The following is a 16,460-nucleotide window of genomic DNA, read 5'->3' on the forward strand; positions in this document are numbered from 1 at the left end:
CAGACCCCCAACTGGTCTGGACCTGTGTTAGTCGGACAAGACAAATTTACATGTCCAGCATCTGATTTCCTGAAAACAAACTGCCACTGGGGGGTGTTGAGGGCCACTACATCTCCATGCACCATGGCCTGCCGCTGGGCTGGGGAGTTAGAATGGCTGCCTCCCCTCCCTGGGACTGTAAAGCACCTGACGGATTATTTGAGGATCACAACTGTGGAGATTGACACATATGCAGTTCTAGTACATAATCTATCGAGTCCTGTTGCGGCATATCAGTTTGGGTTCCAGGTTTCACTCTCAGTCTCAAGGGAGAGTTTGGATCCACGAAATCATCTGCCGACTTATTTATAAGGTGCTACTTAGAATGGTTATTACATCATAATCCACCCTAGTAGTGAGTGCGCAACATGATGAGGGTGTGGGTTCGTATAGAAACTGGTGGTACATAAGAGCAGGAACACAATCCTCCAACGAAACTCTATGGCCACATTCAATGGTGTGAACAACAGTGAAGCTCCAGTACTCCTTATAGCACCATGCACTCCCAATTGCCCAGCATACAGCAAGTGTATAGCAACAGCTCCTGCATACATCTAGCACCATGTACCACCAATAGCAGAGCAAGAGTGAATAGCAATAACTCCAGTAACATGTATTGCACTGTGCACTTCCAATAACATAACATACAGCAAGTGATATGGAAGTAACTCATGGATAGCACCAGGTACGTCCAATAGCAAGAGATACAGCATTGAACTGCCTGACACAAGGATACTTGCGGTCTCCCAATAGACTTGCACAGCACTCAGGTAGATTCCCTGGAAGATGGGACTGGAGGTAGATTCCCTGTGACCCTGATGAGCCTACTGCTGTCCCGAGTGAGCGGACCGAACACAGGCGTTCACGGCAATAGTGGAACGCCTTGTGTAGCGGCCGCTCACTATTTATGGAGCCGGAATTTATGGAGGCGGGGCTCTCATGCGCGTCACACGGCCGCCGTGTACCATCGTGGAGCGCACCGTGTGACGGCGCAGCTGTCTATGACGCCGCTGCAGCCCAGGGAGGACCCGAGAATGCGATCTCGTTACAGGGACAAAGACTGCCACTGGGAACAAGTATCTGCTGCACCTTTTTTCAGAGGCTCCACCTGCTGCTGGGGAGAAAGTTTGGCTGCCTCCTCTCCCTGGAACTCCCTCTGCCGCTGGGGAGAGAGGCCGGCTCCCTCCTCTCCCTGGAACTCCCCCTGCCGCTGGGGAGAGAGGTCGGCTACCTCCTCTCCCTGGAACTCCCTCTGCCGCTGGGGAGAGAGGCCGGCTCCCTCCTCTCCCTGGAACTCCCCCTGCCGCTGGGGAGAGAGGTCGGCTACCTCCTCTCCCTGGAACTCCCTCTGCCGCTGGGGAGAGAGGCCGGCTCCCTCCTCTCCCTGGAACTCCCCCTGCCGCTGGGGAGAGAGGTCGGCTACCTCCTCTCCCTGGAACTCCCTCTGCCGCTGGGGAGAGAGGCCGGCTCCCTCCTCTCCCTGGAACTCCCCCTGCCGCTGGGGAGAGAGGTCGGCTACCTCCTCTCCCTGGAACTCCCTCTGCCGCTGGGGAGAGAGGCCGGCTCCCTCCTCTCCCTGGAACTCCCCCTGCCGCTGGGGAGAGAGGTCGGCTACCTCCTCTCCCTGGAACTCCCTCTGCCGCTGGGGAGAGAGGCCGGCTCCCTCCTCTCCCTGGAACTCCCCCTGCCGCTGGGGAGAGAGGTCGGCTACCTCCTCTCCCTGGAACTCCCTCTGCTACTCGGGAGAGAGGCCGTCTGCCTCCTCTCCCTGGAACTCCCTCTGCCGCTGGGGAGAGAGGCCGGCTACCTCCTCTAACTGGAACTCCCATCTGCCGCTGGGGAGAGAGGCCATCTGCCTCCTCTCCCTTGGACTCCCTCTGCCGCTGGGGAGAGAGGCCATTTGCCTCCTCTACCTGGATCTCCATCTTAAATAGTTTGAAGGCCCAAAAGGGCAACTTACGGAAAGGGGCTGTATCTCTAGGTGTTGTCGCTGATTGCCGTAGTTGCGCCATTTTTCACTCATGTTGCCTCTCTAGCTCTCTCGCTTGTCGCTCATCCTGCTGCTGGATGTCTCTAATGGCATTCTGTATGGCGGTCTCTGATGGGTTGGCACCATATAATGTCAACCGCTGTCGAACCCGTTGCTGAAACAAGTCTCCAACTGACTTACGGAAAGGCACTGTATCCCTAGGTGTTGTCTCTGATTGCCGTAGTTGTGCCATTCTCTACTCATATTGCCGCTCTAGTTCTCTCTCGTCGCTCATCCTGCTGCTGGAGGTCTCTAATGGCATTCTGTATGGCGGTCTCTGATGGGTTGGCACCATATAATGCCAACCGCTGTCGAACCCGTTGCATCCCTCTGATCCATCTGGGCTAGCTCACTGATCAGTGTGGCCTTGTTCTTTGTCCCAGCGGTCCCTCCTCGGCTCTCAAGTAGGTCTTTCAGCGTGTCTCTCCTGCAGGCTGCATAGCTGGTCATTCCCTGTGGTGGTTTGGAGTGTCCCAGTAACTGGAGAGCAGATCCCACCGCTTGCCACCAATGTAACGAGCCCCTTGCTCGCTCGGTTCCACTCTCCCGGCACTCCTTAGATTTCAGACCGCAGCGTCTGGTATTTTCGGACATCCGATAATTTGGGATTCGAACTTCAGCTATGTGCTGTTCGTATCCAGTGGTAATAGCTCAGAACAAACACTAGGCAGGCTGTATGCAAGCTCGAACAGGAATCTCGTTTATTGGATGCACACACACACTTTTATAAACAAATTGGGATTGGTCCATAGTCTCTAGGAAGGAGGCTAGCCCTCAGGCTCCTCCAGCAGCCCCAGTGACGGTTCAGTCCGTCACAGTACTTAATGCATTTTTAAGATTTAACGCCTGAGTTTAGGGTCACTTTAAATCTTAAAAATGTACTCAAGTACCCTATTAATAAAAATTTTAATTTGTGTGTAAATCTTATTTGTGTATCACTCAGTTGCAGATCCTCAAATCATCTCTGAATTGGTGCGGACTCTGTCCTTCCTTCTGGAGGGTGGCTACTTTTGTTCCCCATGTTCCCTGTGTGTGTTGTAAAGTAAATATATTAAACAAAACGGGAGATTGTAGTCCAAAGGAGTGAGCTTGGAGCGGTGACCACTTTACAACACATGCAGGGACCATGGGGAACAAAAGTAGCCACCCTCCAGAAGCAAGGACAGTGTCAGCACCAATTCAGAGATGATTTCAGGATCTACAGCTGAGTGATATATGTTAAATAAACACTGGCAATTAAGTTCTCATGCACACGTGAGACCATGCATATAACATCAGTGAGGTCTTGCATACCCTTTGTCAAGGCTGTAGCCAACACAGTGAAGTAACTTGGACCGATGACCTGTTTGCTTGCAATCAATACCATCTGGAGTGGGTCATCTGACCAAGCAGTGTTACCCAAGCACTGCTTTGATGTATGGAAAAACTTCTTCTCTTCTAAATGGTCCCCACATGTTGGAGAAGAGTCTTTAAAAAGCGCCCAGAAGTAAAATCTCACACTTCATTTTACAGAAACCGTAAACAAGAATGGTGGTTGGTCATTCCAGGCAACAATTCATTTTTTTCCTCATATTTAAGAAATCACTTCCATGATGTTTGTCACCTAATTTATTAACATTCATGTGATGTTTTTGCATATTTGTATGTTGCAAATTCAGCTTCTCTACCACCTGGTTTACTGTCACATGATACTGGCATTGGAATGGACCAGGGAAAGAGGGAATGTTAATAGTCTAAATGGTATGCACATAGAATAGTAGGTGCCCCCCTATTCATATACTACTTTCATTTTTGCTGGCAGGTTTGAACTTGTATATACCAGTGGATGTTTATATAATATTGGGGGGGCGAAAAAAAAATGTCTGCCCCGGGCGCCCATAACTCTGGTTACGCCACTGTGTGCTATATAATATACCATATAGTTACAATTGCAAGCACCCCCAATATATGAAGCAATGTGCTATATAGTGAAACTTACCACCCACATTTATTGTGAAACCAACCTGAATTTGTGTCACTTGGGGACGGGTTAGGGGTGTAGTACTCCTCAGTGGCCACATTGTCTTCTATGTCCTGAAATAGTAATATATTGTCTTACTGTATACCGCAGCCATAAAAGGGGGAAAAGAACATGTTTCATTACCTTGTAAGGATGAAAATTAAAAAATAAATAAATAAACCCAACAGAAATGTTTCTGAAATAAATTCACAAACTATGATCAAAGTCTATGGTTTGCATCTAAACAAAGAACTTTGCTGGCTTCTGTAGAAAACATTAGAAAAAAGTTTCCTTTACTAGAAGTGAAAAGAGCCATATAGGTTTAGCAGTGAGTTCTCTTACCTGGGCATTCTGCTCCGGCGGGGCACTGATTGCAGGATAAAGATCCTGAACTATGAGAATTAAGGACAAGAGGTCTGCAGGCCTCAGTGAGCTGGCATTTCGACTGAAAGCAATGGAAAGAAGAAAGATTTAATTTATTATTGGTAAAGTAAATCAGCTAGTATAATGATTAGAAATGTGCTTCTCAATAAAGTGACTGTAAAAGACTGAACACAGAATTTATTTTACTAGGAATGACTGCTGCCCTTTATGTTATGTGGTTACTCACTGCAATCCTTCTTGCAGCCCTGACCCTTCTCTTCATGTGACTGGGTGCAATGAATCATTGCCTGCTGCCTGATTTTCCATGAAGGGGGGTATACTAAAGTCAAATCTTTAAATTGGTTCTATAAATTTACCCAAGTACCTCTGTAGAGTACAAAGACTGGTGCTGCCATTGCATGTGGTTTTTAAAAGGGGCAGCTTCAGGACTGCCATCCTAATCCCGGCTTTACTACCTAGCGAGCCACTAACCCAGAACAGCATTTCAGACTCCACAGGCTTAATTGGTTGCTATTGGTTTACAATCCACTGGGTGGTGCAGCCAGGATTCGGATAATAGCTCCAGAGACTGCACCATTAAGGCCCATCTCCTGGCCCCCATTACACAGGATTTCTTCTCGGTCCGGCACATTATCATGTTGAGCCAGGATGAGTACAGATCTGTGTGCACTTCCAGGCCACTCTGGATATAAGTGCTGCAGGTCTCAAAGACCCCAGCACTGTAGTCATGCCTTTACCCTCCAGTTCATTCATAAAACAAAGCCTGGGGCTGTGAATTTTGCAAATGGCCAGCTTGGGAAAGGGGTAGAGACGTAACCATAGTGTTGGGATCTGAGACCTGCAGTGCTTACATCCAAGCAGTCTAAAGTACAGAGGGATCTATACCAATTCTGGCATCTAAACAAGGCTATTTGCAAAGTATAGAAGGAAGCCTGCATGATGGTAGTTTGCTTTTAAAGCAAATTAATGTTTAACTGCTCTATATCTGGTAAGGTTAATATGCCCAGAGTTGGGCTTTAACCCCTTCATGACTGAGGCCTTTTTTTTCATTTTTTGCACCCATGTTATATTCCAAATTTTAGGCCGCAAAAATCGACGTACATTGTACTTCGTCAGTCACGAAGGGGTTAAATACCAAGTCAGCAATGGCATCTCCCAAATTTCAACCTTCAAAAGATTTCCTTTAATCATATGAGTTTTCTCTCAAAAGGGTAGTGTAGAGTGCAGTGACTATGTGCAAAGGGCAATAACCTATGGCAGTAACCTATATGTAGCTTCCCATTGGTTACCTTCTTTTTGAAAATGTTAGTAGGCTGGTTGTCATGGTGAACCCTTTCAAAGTACTACTTTAATACTTTTAAAGTAAATATCCTGAAACAAGCATACAGCAAAAAAGTCAGAACTATTTTTTTCTGGGACAGTGACATGTGTTGGAAATGCAACATATGCTAATATGGACGGATTGTATTAATGACATGCTAATGTACTGTTATGTCTTTTCAGCACCAGACGGCGCTGTGGTGCAATGCTGGTCTATGCTAGTCTTTGTGCGCATGTTTATCTATGGTATACATTTTTCCTGTTTGATGTTGTATTCCGATATAACGTTCTTCTAAGCAAAGAAAACTTAATTCAGCATTCCTCAAGATCTCAGTGCTTCATCTAAACACATAAATAACAACTCGGAGTAATAAATCAAGAGTATTGACCTTACAGACAGCATCCAGCATATGTAGACAGCACATGGTTTTTCTCAGGTGCTGTACAAAGACACGCTTCACTGGTCTTTGGCCCTGCATTTCTGTGCCAAAGTTGACAGCAGTCATTAGGGGTCTTTAGACCTTTCGTCTTCTTTATAATGAATAGGGTGTACTGCAGGACACACTGCATGATATGCATAGGTCACTATACTGCATTTTTAGTTTGTTTATGTGTGTAACTGTTTTAAGATACTGCGTTTGCTGCAAAAACCTCCGTCCCCACCACAAAGGTAAATAATGGCCTGGCTACAACCATTGGTAGCTGAAGTCCATGTTGGAGCATAGAGTGTGGGTGGGAAGATCTCAGGCCTTCCTTCTTTTATGAGGGCATCCTCACAAGCCTTTTGATTTTTAGCTATTTTCACAAATTATAGCCAGGCCCGGATTTCCCACAAGGCCACCGAGGCCCGGCCTCGGGGCGGCAGAGCGCCGACGGGCGGCAGCGGTGACCCTGTGGGGAAGTTGCGGGCGCCGGTGTAAGGTATCTGGCGGCCGCACACTACGAGATATGGTACTTGGATACACTAGGAATCATTAGTTTAGCAAAAAATGTTGGGTCTGCTCAGAGCAAATAAAACATCTCTTCTGATTTTCTAAACATTGCGGGGGGAAAATAGGAACTTTCAGTTTACATGAGTAAGTGCATCAGAAAGTGTTCCAAGTCAAATGTGCAGTTAGTTTCCTTTCAAAAGCAGCCAGAGTCTGGAGTAGATATCCATGTCCTCTGTCAGTATGCTGAAGGAGAAGGACACTTGCTCTATGTGTAGATGCAGTCATCTCTCTGCATAGACCTGACACTCCCCCTGCTGAGTCAGAACATAACAAAGCTGTCCAATCAGCAGGAAGCATGGGGTTTGCCGATTGGATTATACGCATGTCCCAGCAGGGCGGGTGTCAAACCTCGGCAGAGAGATCACTGCTTCCACAGCAAGGATCCTTCTCTAAAGCATACTAGCATGACATTCTCTTATACTCAGCCTGTGGCTTCTTTTTAAAGGAAACAAACTATAATATTTGGAACAGCTTCAGTTTTGATGTACCGTGAAAACATACAGCAGATTTAAACTGAAAGAACAAGTATTATGTTAACACTACAGATATACTTTCTGGAATGTTATCAGATTCGGTACCTTGAGAAGAGAGCCAGAAGTTTGGTATTCACTAAAATGAAAGCATGCAGCACTTCCTCTCCGCCCCGTTCATTGCTGCTGTTGATGTACTGTACAATCTGTTTCTCTAAAAATTCAATGCACTGTTCACAAAGCTTTGGGTGAATCAAACGTTCCACAGCCTGCAGGGTGAAAGAGCACACATGACAAAATACATGAGTCACTGAGAACTAGAGTCCTAGGCAGAACATTGTCCCTTGACTTTATTTATCCTGGCCTGCTATAAGAAAAGTCTTTCTCTGATGTAAATACTGATCTTCATTCAATTCTGGATGCACAATTGGCCACGGAAAGAATAACGGAATGAGGTGAGGAAGCAGTGATAATATATAAAATGCCCTTCAGATAAAGAAGGCAATGCTGTACTTTATTTAGTGTATTTTAGTGAAGGTATTTCAGATTCCTTCGGACCCCAGAGATACTGTCAAATCATAAAGACCAATCTGCCTATGTTGAATTTTAATTAAAAGTGTAAGCATTAAATACATCATGTTCACGCTCGTTTCTGTACCTAGTGAGTTGATAAGTCATAAAGCTGGCCATACACCTATTGATTTTCGATGGGAAATTTTAGTTGCTGCCAAGAACCCTCTTTTGACTCTAGCTCAAATAGCCCAACAAGCACAGACCAATGTTGATTTCAATAATCATTCGTTAGGAATACTAATAGGGATGCACCGATACTAGTATCGGTGCCGATCTCAAGTATTTGGGCAAGTACTTGTACTCTGCCAAATGCTCAGATACCTTCCCCAAACTGAAATTTCCGGTCAGGGGAAGATTTCTGCTGTAGGGGAACATGGAGCTGGCTTCACGGGCAATCAGAAAGCCTGGTGGTGAGCAATGATCTGCCTCCCAGCTTCCTGATTGGCCGGGAAGTCGGCTTCATGCTGATTGGCTGGGAATCAGCATTTAGCCACTGAACAGCCAGCTCCTTGCTGATTGCCTGGGAAGCCATAGAAAAAAGCCACTAATCCATATTTTTTCATATGATTCAAAAAAGTTTTCCAGCCTCACCCTTCGAGAACATTCAAGCAGGATTACAGTAAAAAAAAAAATTGTTTGTGTCCCATCATCTGTTCGATTATTGTTCGAAAGACCATTCGTGGAAGATTTCCGAAAGAAAAATCGAAGAGTGTATGGGCACCTTACGTTAGACATGCATACTTGTTCCTGGTAGGTTTTCGAATGAACATTCATACAAAAAAAATCTGATCGGATATGCCATCGAAGGTCATTTGAAATTTCGTTTGATTTCCATATTGCTTTAACATTTGATTTTGGAATGAATGGAGTTTCCAGAACAAAAAACAAATTCACGGTTAGAATTCCATTTGATCGCAAAAACATTTCCAACATGGTCTTTTGACTTTTTTCATCACTGCGGCTGCAATTAATGTGCCTCTTCAATCCTGTTGGATTGAATAGGCGTGTTTTTTTTTGTATTGAGTGTTTTTTATCACTGTTGTTCACTATTTACATGTATATATAGAGGTTATTTACTTTGATTTATATAATTTATATTAATATTTGTTACAACGGCACTTACTGTATATAAATATATCTTCGTCATAGATAGATTATTCATTTTTAGTGCTTGCAGCAAGGTAGGGTTATTGTGCGTGGGGTAAAAGCAAGTTTTTATAATCATTGACCCCATTAACTAATAGAAGGTCGAACAAGCGTTCCAAAATCAATCTCATTCGTGCAAAATTCTAACCGCGCATACCCATATACCATTTAAGAGTAAGAATATTGGTCCCTAGACTTTGCAGCTTTAAAGTACAAACTATTTTTTTGTTAAACAGATCCCCCGGAAGGTTGAGCCCAAAGCCTGATCTTGGGCTTTAAATGAAAGTCGAAATGGAAGATTCTACAGTGAAATCCTGATAGGTGAATTTAAATAGCTGTTCCATAACGGGCCTGCTTGTGTGCTTTGGGTATCAAGTGAAAAGATATGTTTAAAATGCAAACCAGACTCCCTGTTTTACAAATAGTATAGGCAACAGTGAGAGGCTGATTACATGCATTGTGCATCCACCACTGAATTCCTGATTTTCTTTTTTGTACCCATTATGTTGCTGCTCGGTTAAAAAGGAGAACTATGGGGAGAGTGGAATTCACTCATCCCCATAATTAGAGCCGTCGCGTGACACTGCAGCTGTCACACGTCGGCTCTACTGATCGAGAACTGTGCAATCAGATAGCGCCGATCGCCAATGAGTTCCCGATCCTTTCCCTGCAGAGATTGGTGACCGTCAGTCACCGCTCCCCACAGGGAGTCCCCCCCTTTCCTTTCTCCGATCCTCCAGCGCTGACTGCACTATATGAACGAGCGTTGCACAGCTGGCTCTGCCTCTATTGTCAGGATCTTTCCTGGCCACAGTGCAACTCTGCACTGTAAGCATAAAGGGCAATAGCCCACTATATGCTGAGTTTTGGGTCACAAGAGGACATAGTAAATGTCCTCCTCTGACCCTAAGAGAATTATGGCCAAAAAAGGTTGGGCCATAGTTCTCAAGTATATATCTATAGATATATATACACACTGTGTGTGTATAGATCATTTATTATCATACAGATGTGGTTATCTGTACACTGCATTAGATATGGAACTGAAATCAATTATCGAGTCAGTCTTTATGAAATTTTATAGGATAATGTGCTTCTTGCTGACAATACTATAGCTACTTCACTATATTTAAAGCTGACCTCATGGCACAACAACTTTCAAATCAAAAATATTCTTCAATAGCCTTAAAGAATATAAAATCAGCTTTGTGTGCATCAAATGCCCTTGCTCAGCCAGATGTATTGCTTAGTAAAAGCAGCAATGACAGCATCACTTTTCTGCCATAGCCTGTGCAGAGAGCAGGAGCTGTGGGAGGGCCCAGCAGGCCCCACCCACTACAGGCTGCCTGCAGAAAACTACAGGAGAGGGTGGAGATGAGCAGAGTAGCGAGAGCAGCAGTGACCGGTCCTTATTACAGAAGAGGGCGGAGACAAGATCAGTCACCCTGCACAAGGAGAGAGAGAGCAGCAGTGTGCGGTCTTCATTACAGGAGGGTGCGGAGACAAGACCAGTCACCCTGCACAAGAGAGAGCTCAGTAACAGGTGTTTTTTTTTTTTTTTTAGAAAACTCCTGCACAGAGACAAAATGTCACACTTGATTGCTGCACAGATTTAAAAAAAATTCACAAAGCTCACCAAGATTCAACGAAGAATACATATGACCCTTGTATTTAGACATCTAAATATCTGCTTTCTCAGAGTTCAGCTTTAAGCGAACACAAAACATTTTTTTTTTTTAGTTAAATTATTCTAAAAACTCTGGTAGATACCACCATTGCTTCAGCTTGCATCAACATAACTGCCATATGAACCAACCAGCTGAAAAAAAACATAGCAGTCAAATTAATCCTAGTTCACAGACAGGGAATGAAGGAACACTTAGCATTCACCTCTACTGCAAAGCTCTGGTCTTCATTCCTTAAAGTGCTGTAAGTTTGGAGTAGACTCTGAAACGTCTTCCAGACCAGGTTCCTCTGATCTGAATCAGGCGGCCGTAACCTGCATAAGGGGAAACAGGAATATGTTACATATACAGTAATCCACACTGAATATTTTGGATACACAACAGCTAGTATGGAAATTACAATCAGCACAGACGTCTTGTCATACATACTCCTTCCTGATTAGCTGTCCATCTAATGTCACCAGACCAAAGTGCACCTCGGTGAGTCTCTTCAGAACATAGAGCTTGCGTCTCAGATCATCCTCCGTTTCCGATTCGTCACCATTAACCGCAATGAACAGACATTCTCCAAACTGCACAGAAAGAACATGGAACATTTTAAGAGGAGAAATACCTTTGGAGTTCTCCACACTCCAAAATGGAAACACAAAAGCTGAACACAATGTGTGACGTGCTTATACTTTCCCAAAAGTGCATTTCATGTTTAATCCCTTTCTATTAAATATTTACAAGAAATTAAAACAAACGTACATTTGGTGAAAGGTCCCATACAATAATAGGACATTACTCCATGTGAAAGTCTGCATAGCACAGGGTTGGGCAATCTCGGCGCTCCATCTGTTGCGGAAGTCTCATGAAGCATTGCAAGACTGACCGCCATGAGCATGACTCCTTGAGGCAGAGACATTATGAGATATGTAGTTTTACAGCAGCTGGAGTGCTGAGGTTGCCTGCCCTTGGTGTAGCCTATCTTTAACAACGTACCTCCAGCTATGTGTACATAATGAGGGTATATCAAATAGAATTTTATATTCAACACTCAGTTGTATATTTTTTTTACTCTTTTTTGACTGAAATAATTGTCCAACCCAAGTTATGTTTTTTTATAATGACAGCAATTGCCCATTCTGTAGTTGCATTAGCTTTATAAATGTCCCGAATGTGCGTAAAGTTTGTTCTATCATATCTCACAAATCAACTTCTGCAATTGCCTGAGAAAGCCAAGCAAAGATTTTGTTTTAAACCTTTTCTAATGTATTTTAGGAATAAAGCAAATGGGAAATGTGAACGGTCTAGAAAACAATATAAATTCAGATTATAAATATATAAGAGGAAACAACAACATATGCACAGTGAACCCAATACAGGTCCGGTGGTTTTCCCAGCCAAGACTTGCGGAGTGCAGGGGAGGTAGGGCAATACAGAGCCATAAGCTGCACCCAGCTGCACCAACACAGTGCCTGAGGTTGGTGCCTTTCCTGCCTGTACTTAGGCCCAGCCCTCGAAGGAGATGTAGATGCTGGAGTTCCTGGAAACCAGAGCTTTATTTTTTATTAATAAATCTGAATTGACTTGCCATGTGAAGAACACACAGATGGCCATTCTCAGCTGTGAAACAAGTATAGGTGTCACCGATCTTCTCCAATAGCGTCACACAGGAGATGATTAGAGGTGCAAATTGTGTATTGATAATGTCACTAAATGTTGGGCACTGTGAATACAAAATTAAGATATCCGGACATAGTAATGAAAGTAAAAATAATATGCATACTTATTGAATGTTAAATAGACAGCTGAATACATGTATGTGAATGGTCTTAGAACTTAGACAGCTTTGAAGGACCCTGACCTCTAGTGCAGTTAGGACCCATTGAATGAAGAAACAAGAATGCAATGATGAGGTTATCACTCTGCTCTCTCTCTCTTCCTGTCTGCAAGCTCTCGGTGTTCTATTGACAGCACTGCACAATGTAGTAGAGCCCAATTTGCTTACAGTGCTGAGCCTCCCACTAAAGGTTTACTGTGCAAGAGATTATAGGATCCCAATATAAAAATAACATTCCAATTCTTATACTTACTACTTGAAGTTAAAAATACATTTAATGAATACATATCTGGGGCTCAGTTTTAAATGCTGTCAGTTTTTGACATTGTTGCTTGCATGCTTGGATCTAAAAAGTGGCAGGTCTATTTTACCCCTCCATTCTGTTCAATGGCTTGTTTGTTGTCCAACATGGCCAATTCATAGATCCCTCGCCAGATTCTTATTACATTATACCCTGCTGTACCATCCCTCTTCAGATATTACCATAAGTCACTTCTCAAAGCGAATGTAGCTAATGCTCACAAAATAAATCACATTAACAAGTCTTCCTACCATGTATTTATATTAATTTGATTAGTCAAAAAGTGATGGGTAAAGTGCATTAACACTAGATGTGGCTGTTATGAGTTACTGAGCACCACACATCAATGCTCCTTGACACAGTTCATCAAATAAGGCCTGGCTGTATCCATTATGAAAAAATACCCAGAGTAGGCCCATTGTCCAAGCGATGCCCATAAGAAACCTATTCCTCAGGCTCAAAAAAAGAGTGAGAGGTAAGAAGACAAAATGTTATGCTGACAACGGGGAGATTTCTTCTCACTTCAGGGAGATTTCTTCTCACTTCTTGTTGTGTCTCCAAGACGGGAAGTGAAGGATCTCCCTTGCAGGATACTGGTAGGCATTTTAAGCCTTCCCTATGTCTATCCAAAAGTAAAAAACAAATAGATTTGACTTTACATACACACTAAGGAATAGGACACGTTGGCATTTTAAGGCATCCATTGGCTTTTTCCATTGCTCTGGTCTTAATGACTGTACAGATAGCGTTGAAATATACAATGAGGTTGTGATTTTTACCTGTAAAAACTCGTCAGGGAGAGAATATTTGCTGTTAAGGTTCTTTTCAAATTCTTCATCAGCCCAACAAAAAAGAACTTCTGCCCCATCTGACACGATGAGTACACATTTCATCTGCCATAGAGCAATAAAAAAAAATACTTTATATACCCAAAATTAGTTTACAATCAGTATAATTTCAATTATATTTACATTTGATAAACAATCATCCAAAATTTAAATCATATTGGCAAAAGAATTTGTCAAGCAGAACATTTTCACCTTTATTTTGTGATATAGACATTGCCCATCTTCATCCACACTTAAAAGTACACTTTATGGCCAAATCGTTGTGTACACCTGACCATCACATCAACACCATAGCCAACTTATCAAGTTCAGGTGTCTCCTGTGAAGGGTAGTATTAATCTATGCCATACAAAGACATTTTAGATGATTGTACATTTCAAAACTTATGGCAACAGTATTGCAGCATCACTGTGTCTGTGCAGAAAGCCAACTCTATAAAGACTTGTTTTGAGGAGTTTGATGTTGTGTAACTTAAGTGGCCTGTATGGAACTCTGACCGCAACTCTATTGGACACCTTTAAGATGAATTGGACAGGTCCAATTGATACTCAAAAAGCTCTTGGAAAGCCTTCCCAAAAGAGTGATGGTTGTTATAGCCACAAATATGATGACAACCTTATATTAATGCCCATGGGTTTGGAATAGGATGTCCAACACGTTCATATAGGTGTGATGGTTAGGTCCACAAACTTTAAGACTAAGGGCTCATTCACACTGGAATCGGCCGGCACCTACAGCTCCGTGCATGGCCATATCGAGCAGCTCCTGGGAAGGACAGGTGCGGTGTGTGATTAGTATGCAGCCCCCATCCTTCTCTATAGGACTACGCGGCCGTACGCCCCACTATTCTTACCTGCCCTGCACATCCATGCGGGTGTGGTGAGCGTAGGGGGGGGGGGAGCGTACGGTCGCGTAGTCCCATAGAGAAGGACAGGGGCTGCACACTAATCACATGCCGCACCTGTCCTTCCTGGAAGCTGCCTAATATGGCCCTGCACGCAGCACGGAGCTGTACGTGCCGGCCAATTCCAGTGTGAATGAGGCCATATAGTGCATGCCATAAATTAAAGTTCTAAAGGATAAGTCCACTCAAAACAAAATTTCAGCCCTGAGTAGATGCTAGGAGGTTGAGGCCAGGTTCACACCTCGTGCACAAAACAGCACAGTCATGGAATCATACACACCACCACCGATCGCGCTGGCGGTGCCAATATCACACTGCGTATCACAGAAAAAAGGTACATTTCAGCGATTGCCACATGGATGTAACCCCATTGAGGCTAGGTTCACACCTAGGCGATTTATTGCGCGGATTTAGCTACACGATCGCACAAAGCACAGATTACCATTGAAGTCAATGGGGCCTGTTCACATCTTCGTGGTGCATCACGGAGCCAAAATCACCTGTTGTGCAAAAAGGCACAGGAGCTATTTTCGGCGGTTGTGGTCCCATAGACATCTCTATGCATTGAAAACAGCTCATCGTCTCAATCGCCTAGGTGTGAACCTAGCCTGAAATCAATTGTGCCACACAGCAACCACTGTGTGCAATCGTGCACGTTCGCGTGTTCCCGGAATCGCTGATATGTGAACCTAGCCTGAATCAACCATTGGTTTCTTATGTCTCTCAAGTAGCCATGAGACAGGATCATTCTACCTGAGTTTTCAATGCCACTGGTCATAAATCCTTATCTGCATATGTGCTTTAATTCTAAAGACTGAAGCAAGAACAGCATGAAAGCCAGGTATATCGAATGTTTAGAAGAAGAGCTCAGCAATGGCACCGTGTATGTTTTTGTAGCGAAAATGACAGGAAAACGAAGACTTCCCTTTTAGCAATCGAATGAGTGAGACTCCATGTTCAGGCAACAGAGATTAGAACTTAAAGGAATCATGTCACTACTGGTGGGTGATTCAGACCATCGATACCTGAAATATTAGTTTTGTCTGGACCAACCCCCTCATTTCTTACAAAAGCACAACACCTACGTTTATTTTTTGAAGCCTCCTTGCTTTTTCTTTGTGAGATTCTTATTTCATGCAGCATGTCCTCAGATCCATGAGGCATAATCTTCATAGAACATGGTCCTCTATCTCACCTAAAAACAGATTAAACATTATAACTGACCCAAGAATGTATAAAAGTATAGAAAATTCAGAAGACAGCCAATCCGGCAACATGTACCTCCACTAACCAATAAACATTTTAGGCACACTGAGTTACTTGACAGGCAAAGAACAGATTTGTGTGCTTTTCATTGTTCTGCATAAGAAAAGATTCCTGCATGCTATTCTCAGTAGTTGCAGCCTCCTCAATAACAGAAAATTCCCTGAATTCCTAGAATGCAGTCAACCAGTTTTACAGATTTAAACCAAGATGAGCTTGTTTGCAATATAACACGCAAATGTTTGCTAATGTAGATGGACAGAGAAGTCATTCTGCCACGTTCTAGGGCCCGACTTCTAACAAGATCACAATTACTTTTTTTTATGTGGAGACACCAAATCATCTCGGGATCTAGCTGATTGCCTTTGTTAGCATCCGTTCAGGAAATTAGTTTCAGTTTATCAATCAGTTTAGCTTCTGCTGGAGCCCGAGATGATTTGCTGCCTCCACAGAAGAAAAGATCATAACAAAGATAGAAGAGTTACTTTTGTTACTACATACTCGTGAATGTGAATTCCAAAACATATTAACAAAAGATTACCCATTTTGTTCAACGACAAACAGCTGTTTTACCTGTGTCACTCTCAAGTGTGACGCATCTTTGTTAAGGTGCCCATACACTTTACACTTCTAGGAATGTTGATCTTCTGGATTCCCTACAGTGTGTGGTGGTTTTTGGTGG

At 43.6% G+C, this 16,460-nt stretch overlaps 1 protein-coding gene across 1 annotated transcript in view; it reads right to left on the reverse strand.

Annotated features, from left to right (window-relative positions):
• HPS1 (HPS1, biogenesis of lysosomal organelles complex 3 subunit 1) overlaps positions 1 to 15,706 on the reverse strand; it is a 38,738-nt gene extending 23,032 nt beyond the window's left edge. Inside the window, exons 1-8 of the mRNA XM_018562338.1 lie at positions 15,601 to 15,706; positions 13,543 to 13,656; positions 12,214 to 12,348; positions 11,067 to 11,209; positions 10,843 to 10,951; positions 7,342 to 7,502; positions 4,410 to 4,512; positions 4,072 to 4,141 (exon numbers count right to left, since the gene is read on the reverse strand). Of these exons, the coding sequence (XP_018417840.1) occupies positions 4,072 to 4,141; positions 4,410 to 4,512; positions 7,342 to 7,502; positions 10,843 to 10,951; positions 11,067 to 11,209; positions 12,214 to 12,348; positions 13,543 to 13,656 (835 nt within the window). The 5' untranslated portion in view covers positions 15,601 to 15,706. The remainder of the gene's footprint in view (positions 1 to 4,071; positions 4,142 to 4,409; positions 4,513 to 7,341; positions 7,503 to 10,842; positions 10,952 to 11,066; positions 11,210 to 12,213; positions 12,349 to 13,542; positions 13,657 to 15,600) is intronic.
• Positions 15,707 to 16,460: the final 754 nt, after the last annotated feature.

This window comes from Nanorana parkeri, unplaced genomic scaffold, assembly GCF_000935625.1.
Source record: "Nanorana parkeri isolate BGI_ZX_2015 unplaced genomic scaffold, ASM93562v1 scaffold2, whole genome shotgun sequence".
NCBI lineage: Eukaryota > Metazoa > Chordata > Amphibia > Anura > Dicroglossidae > Nanorana > Nanorana parkeri.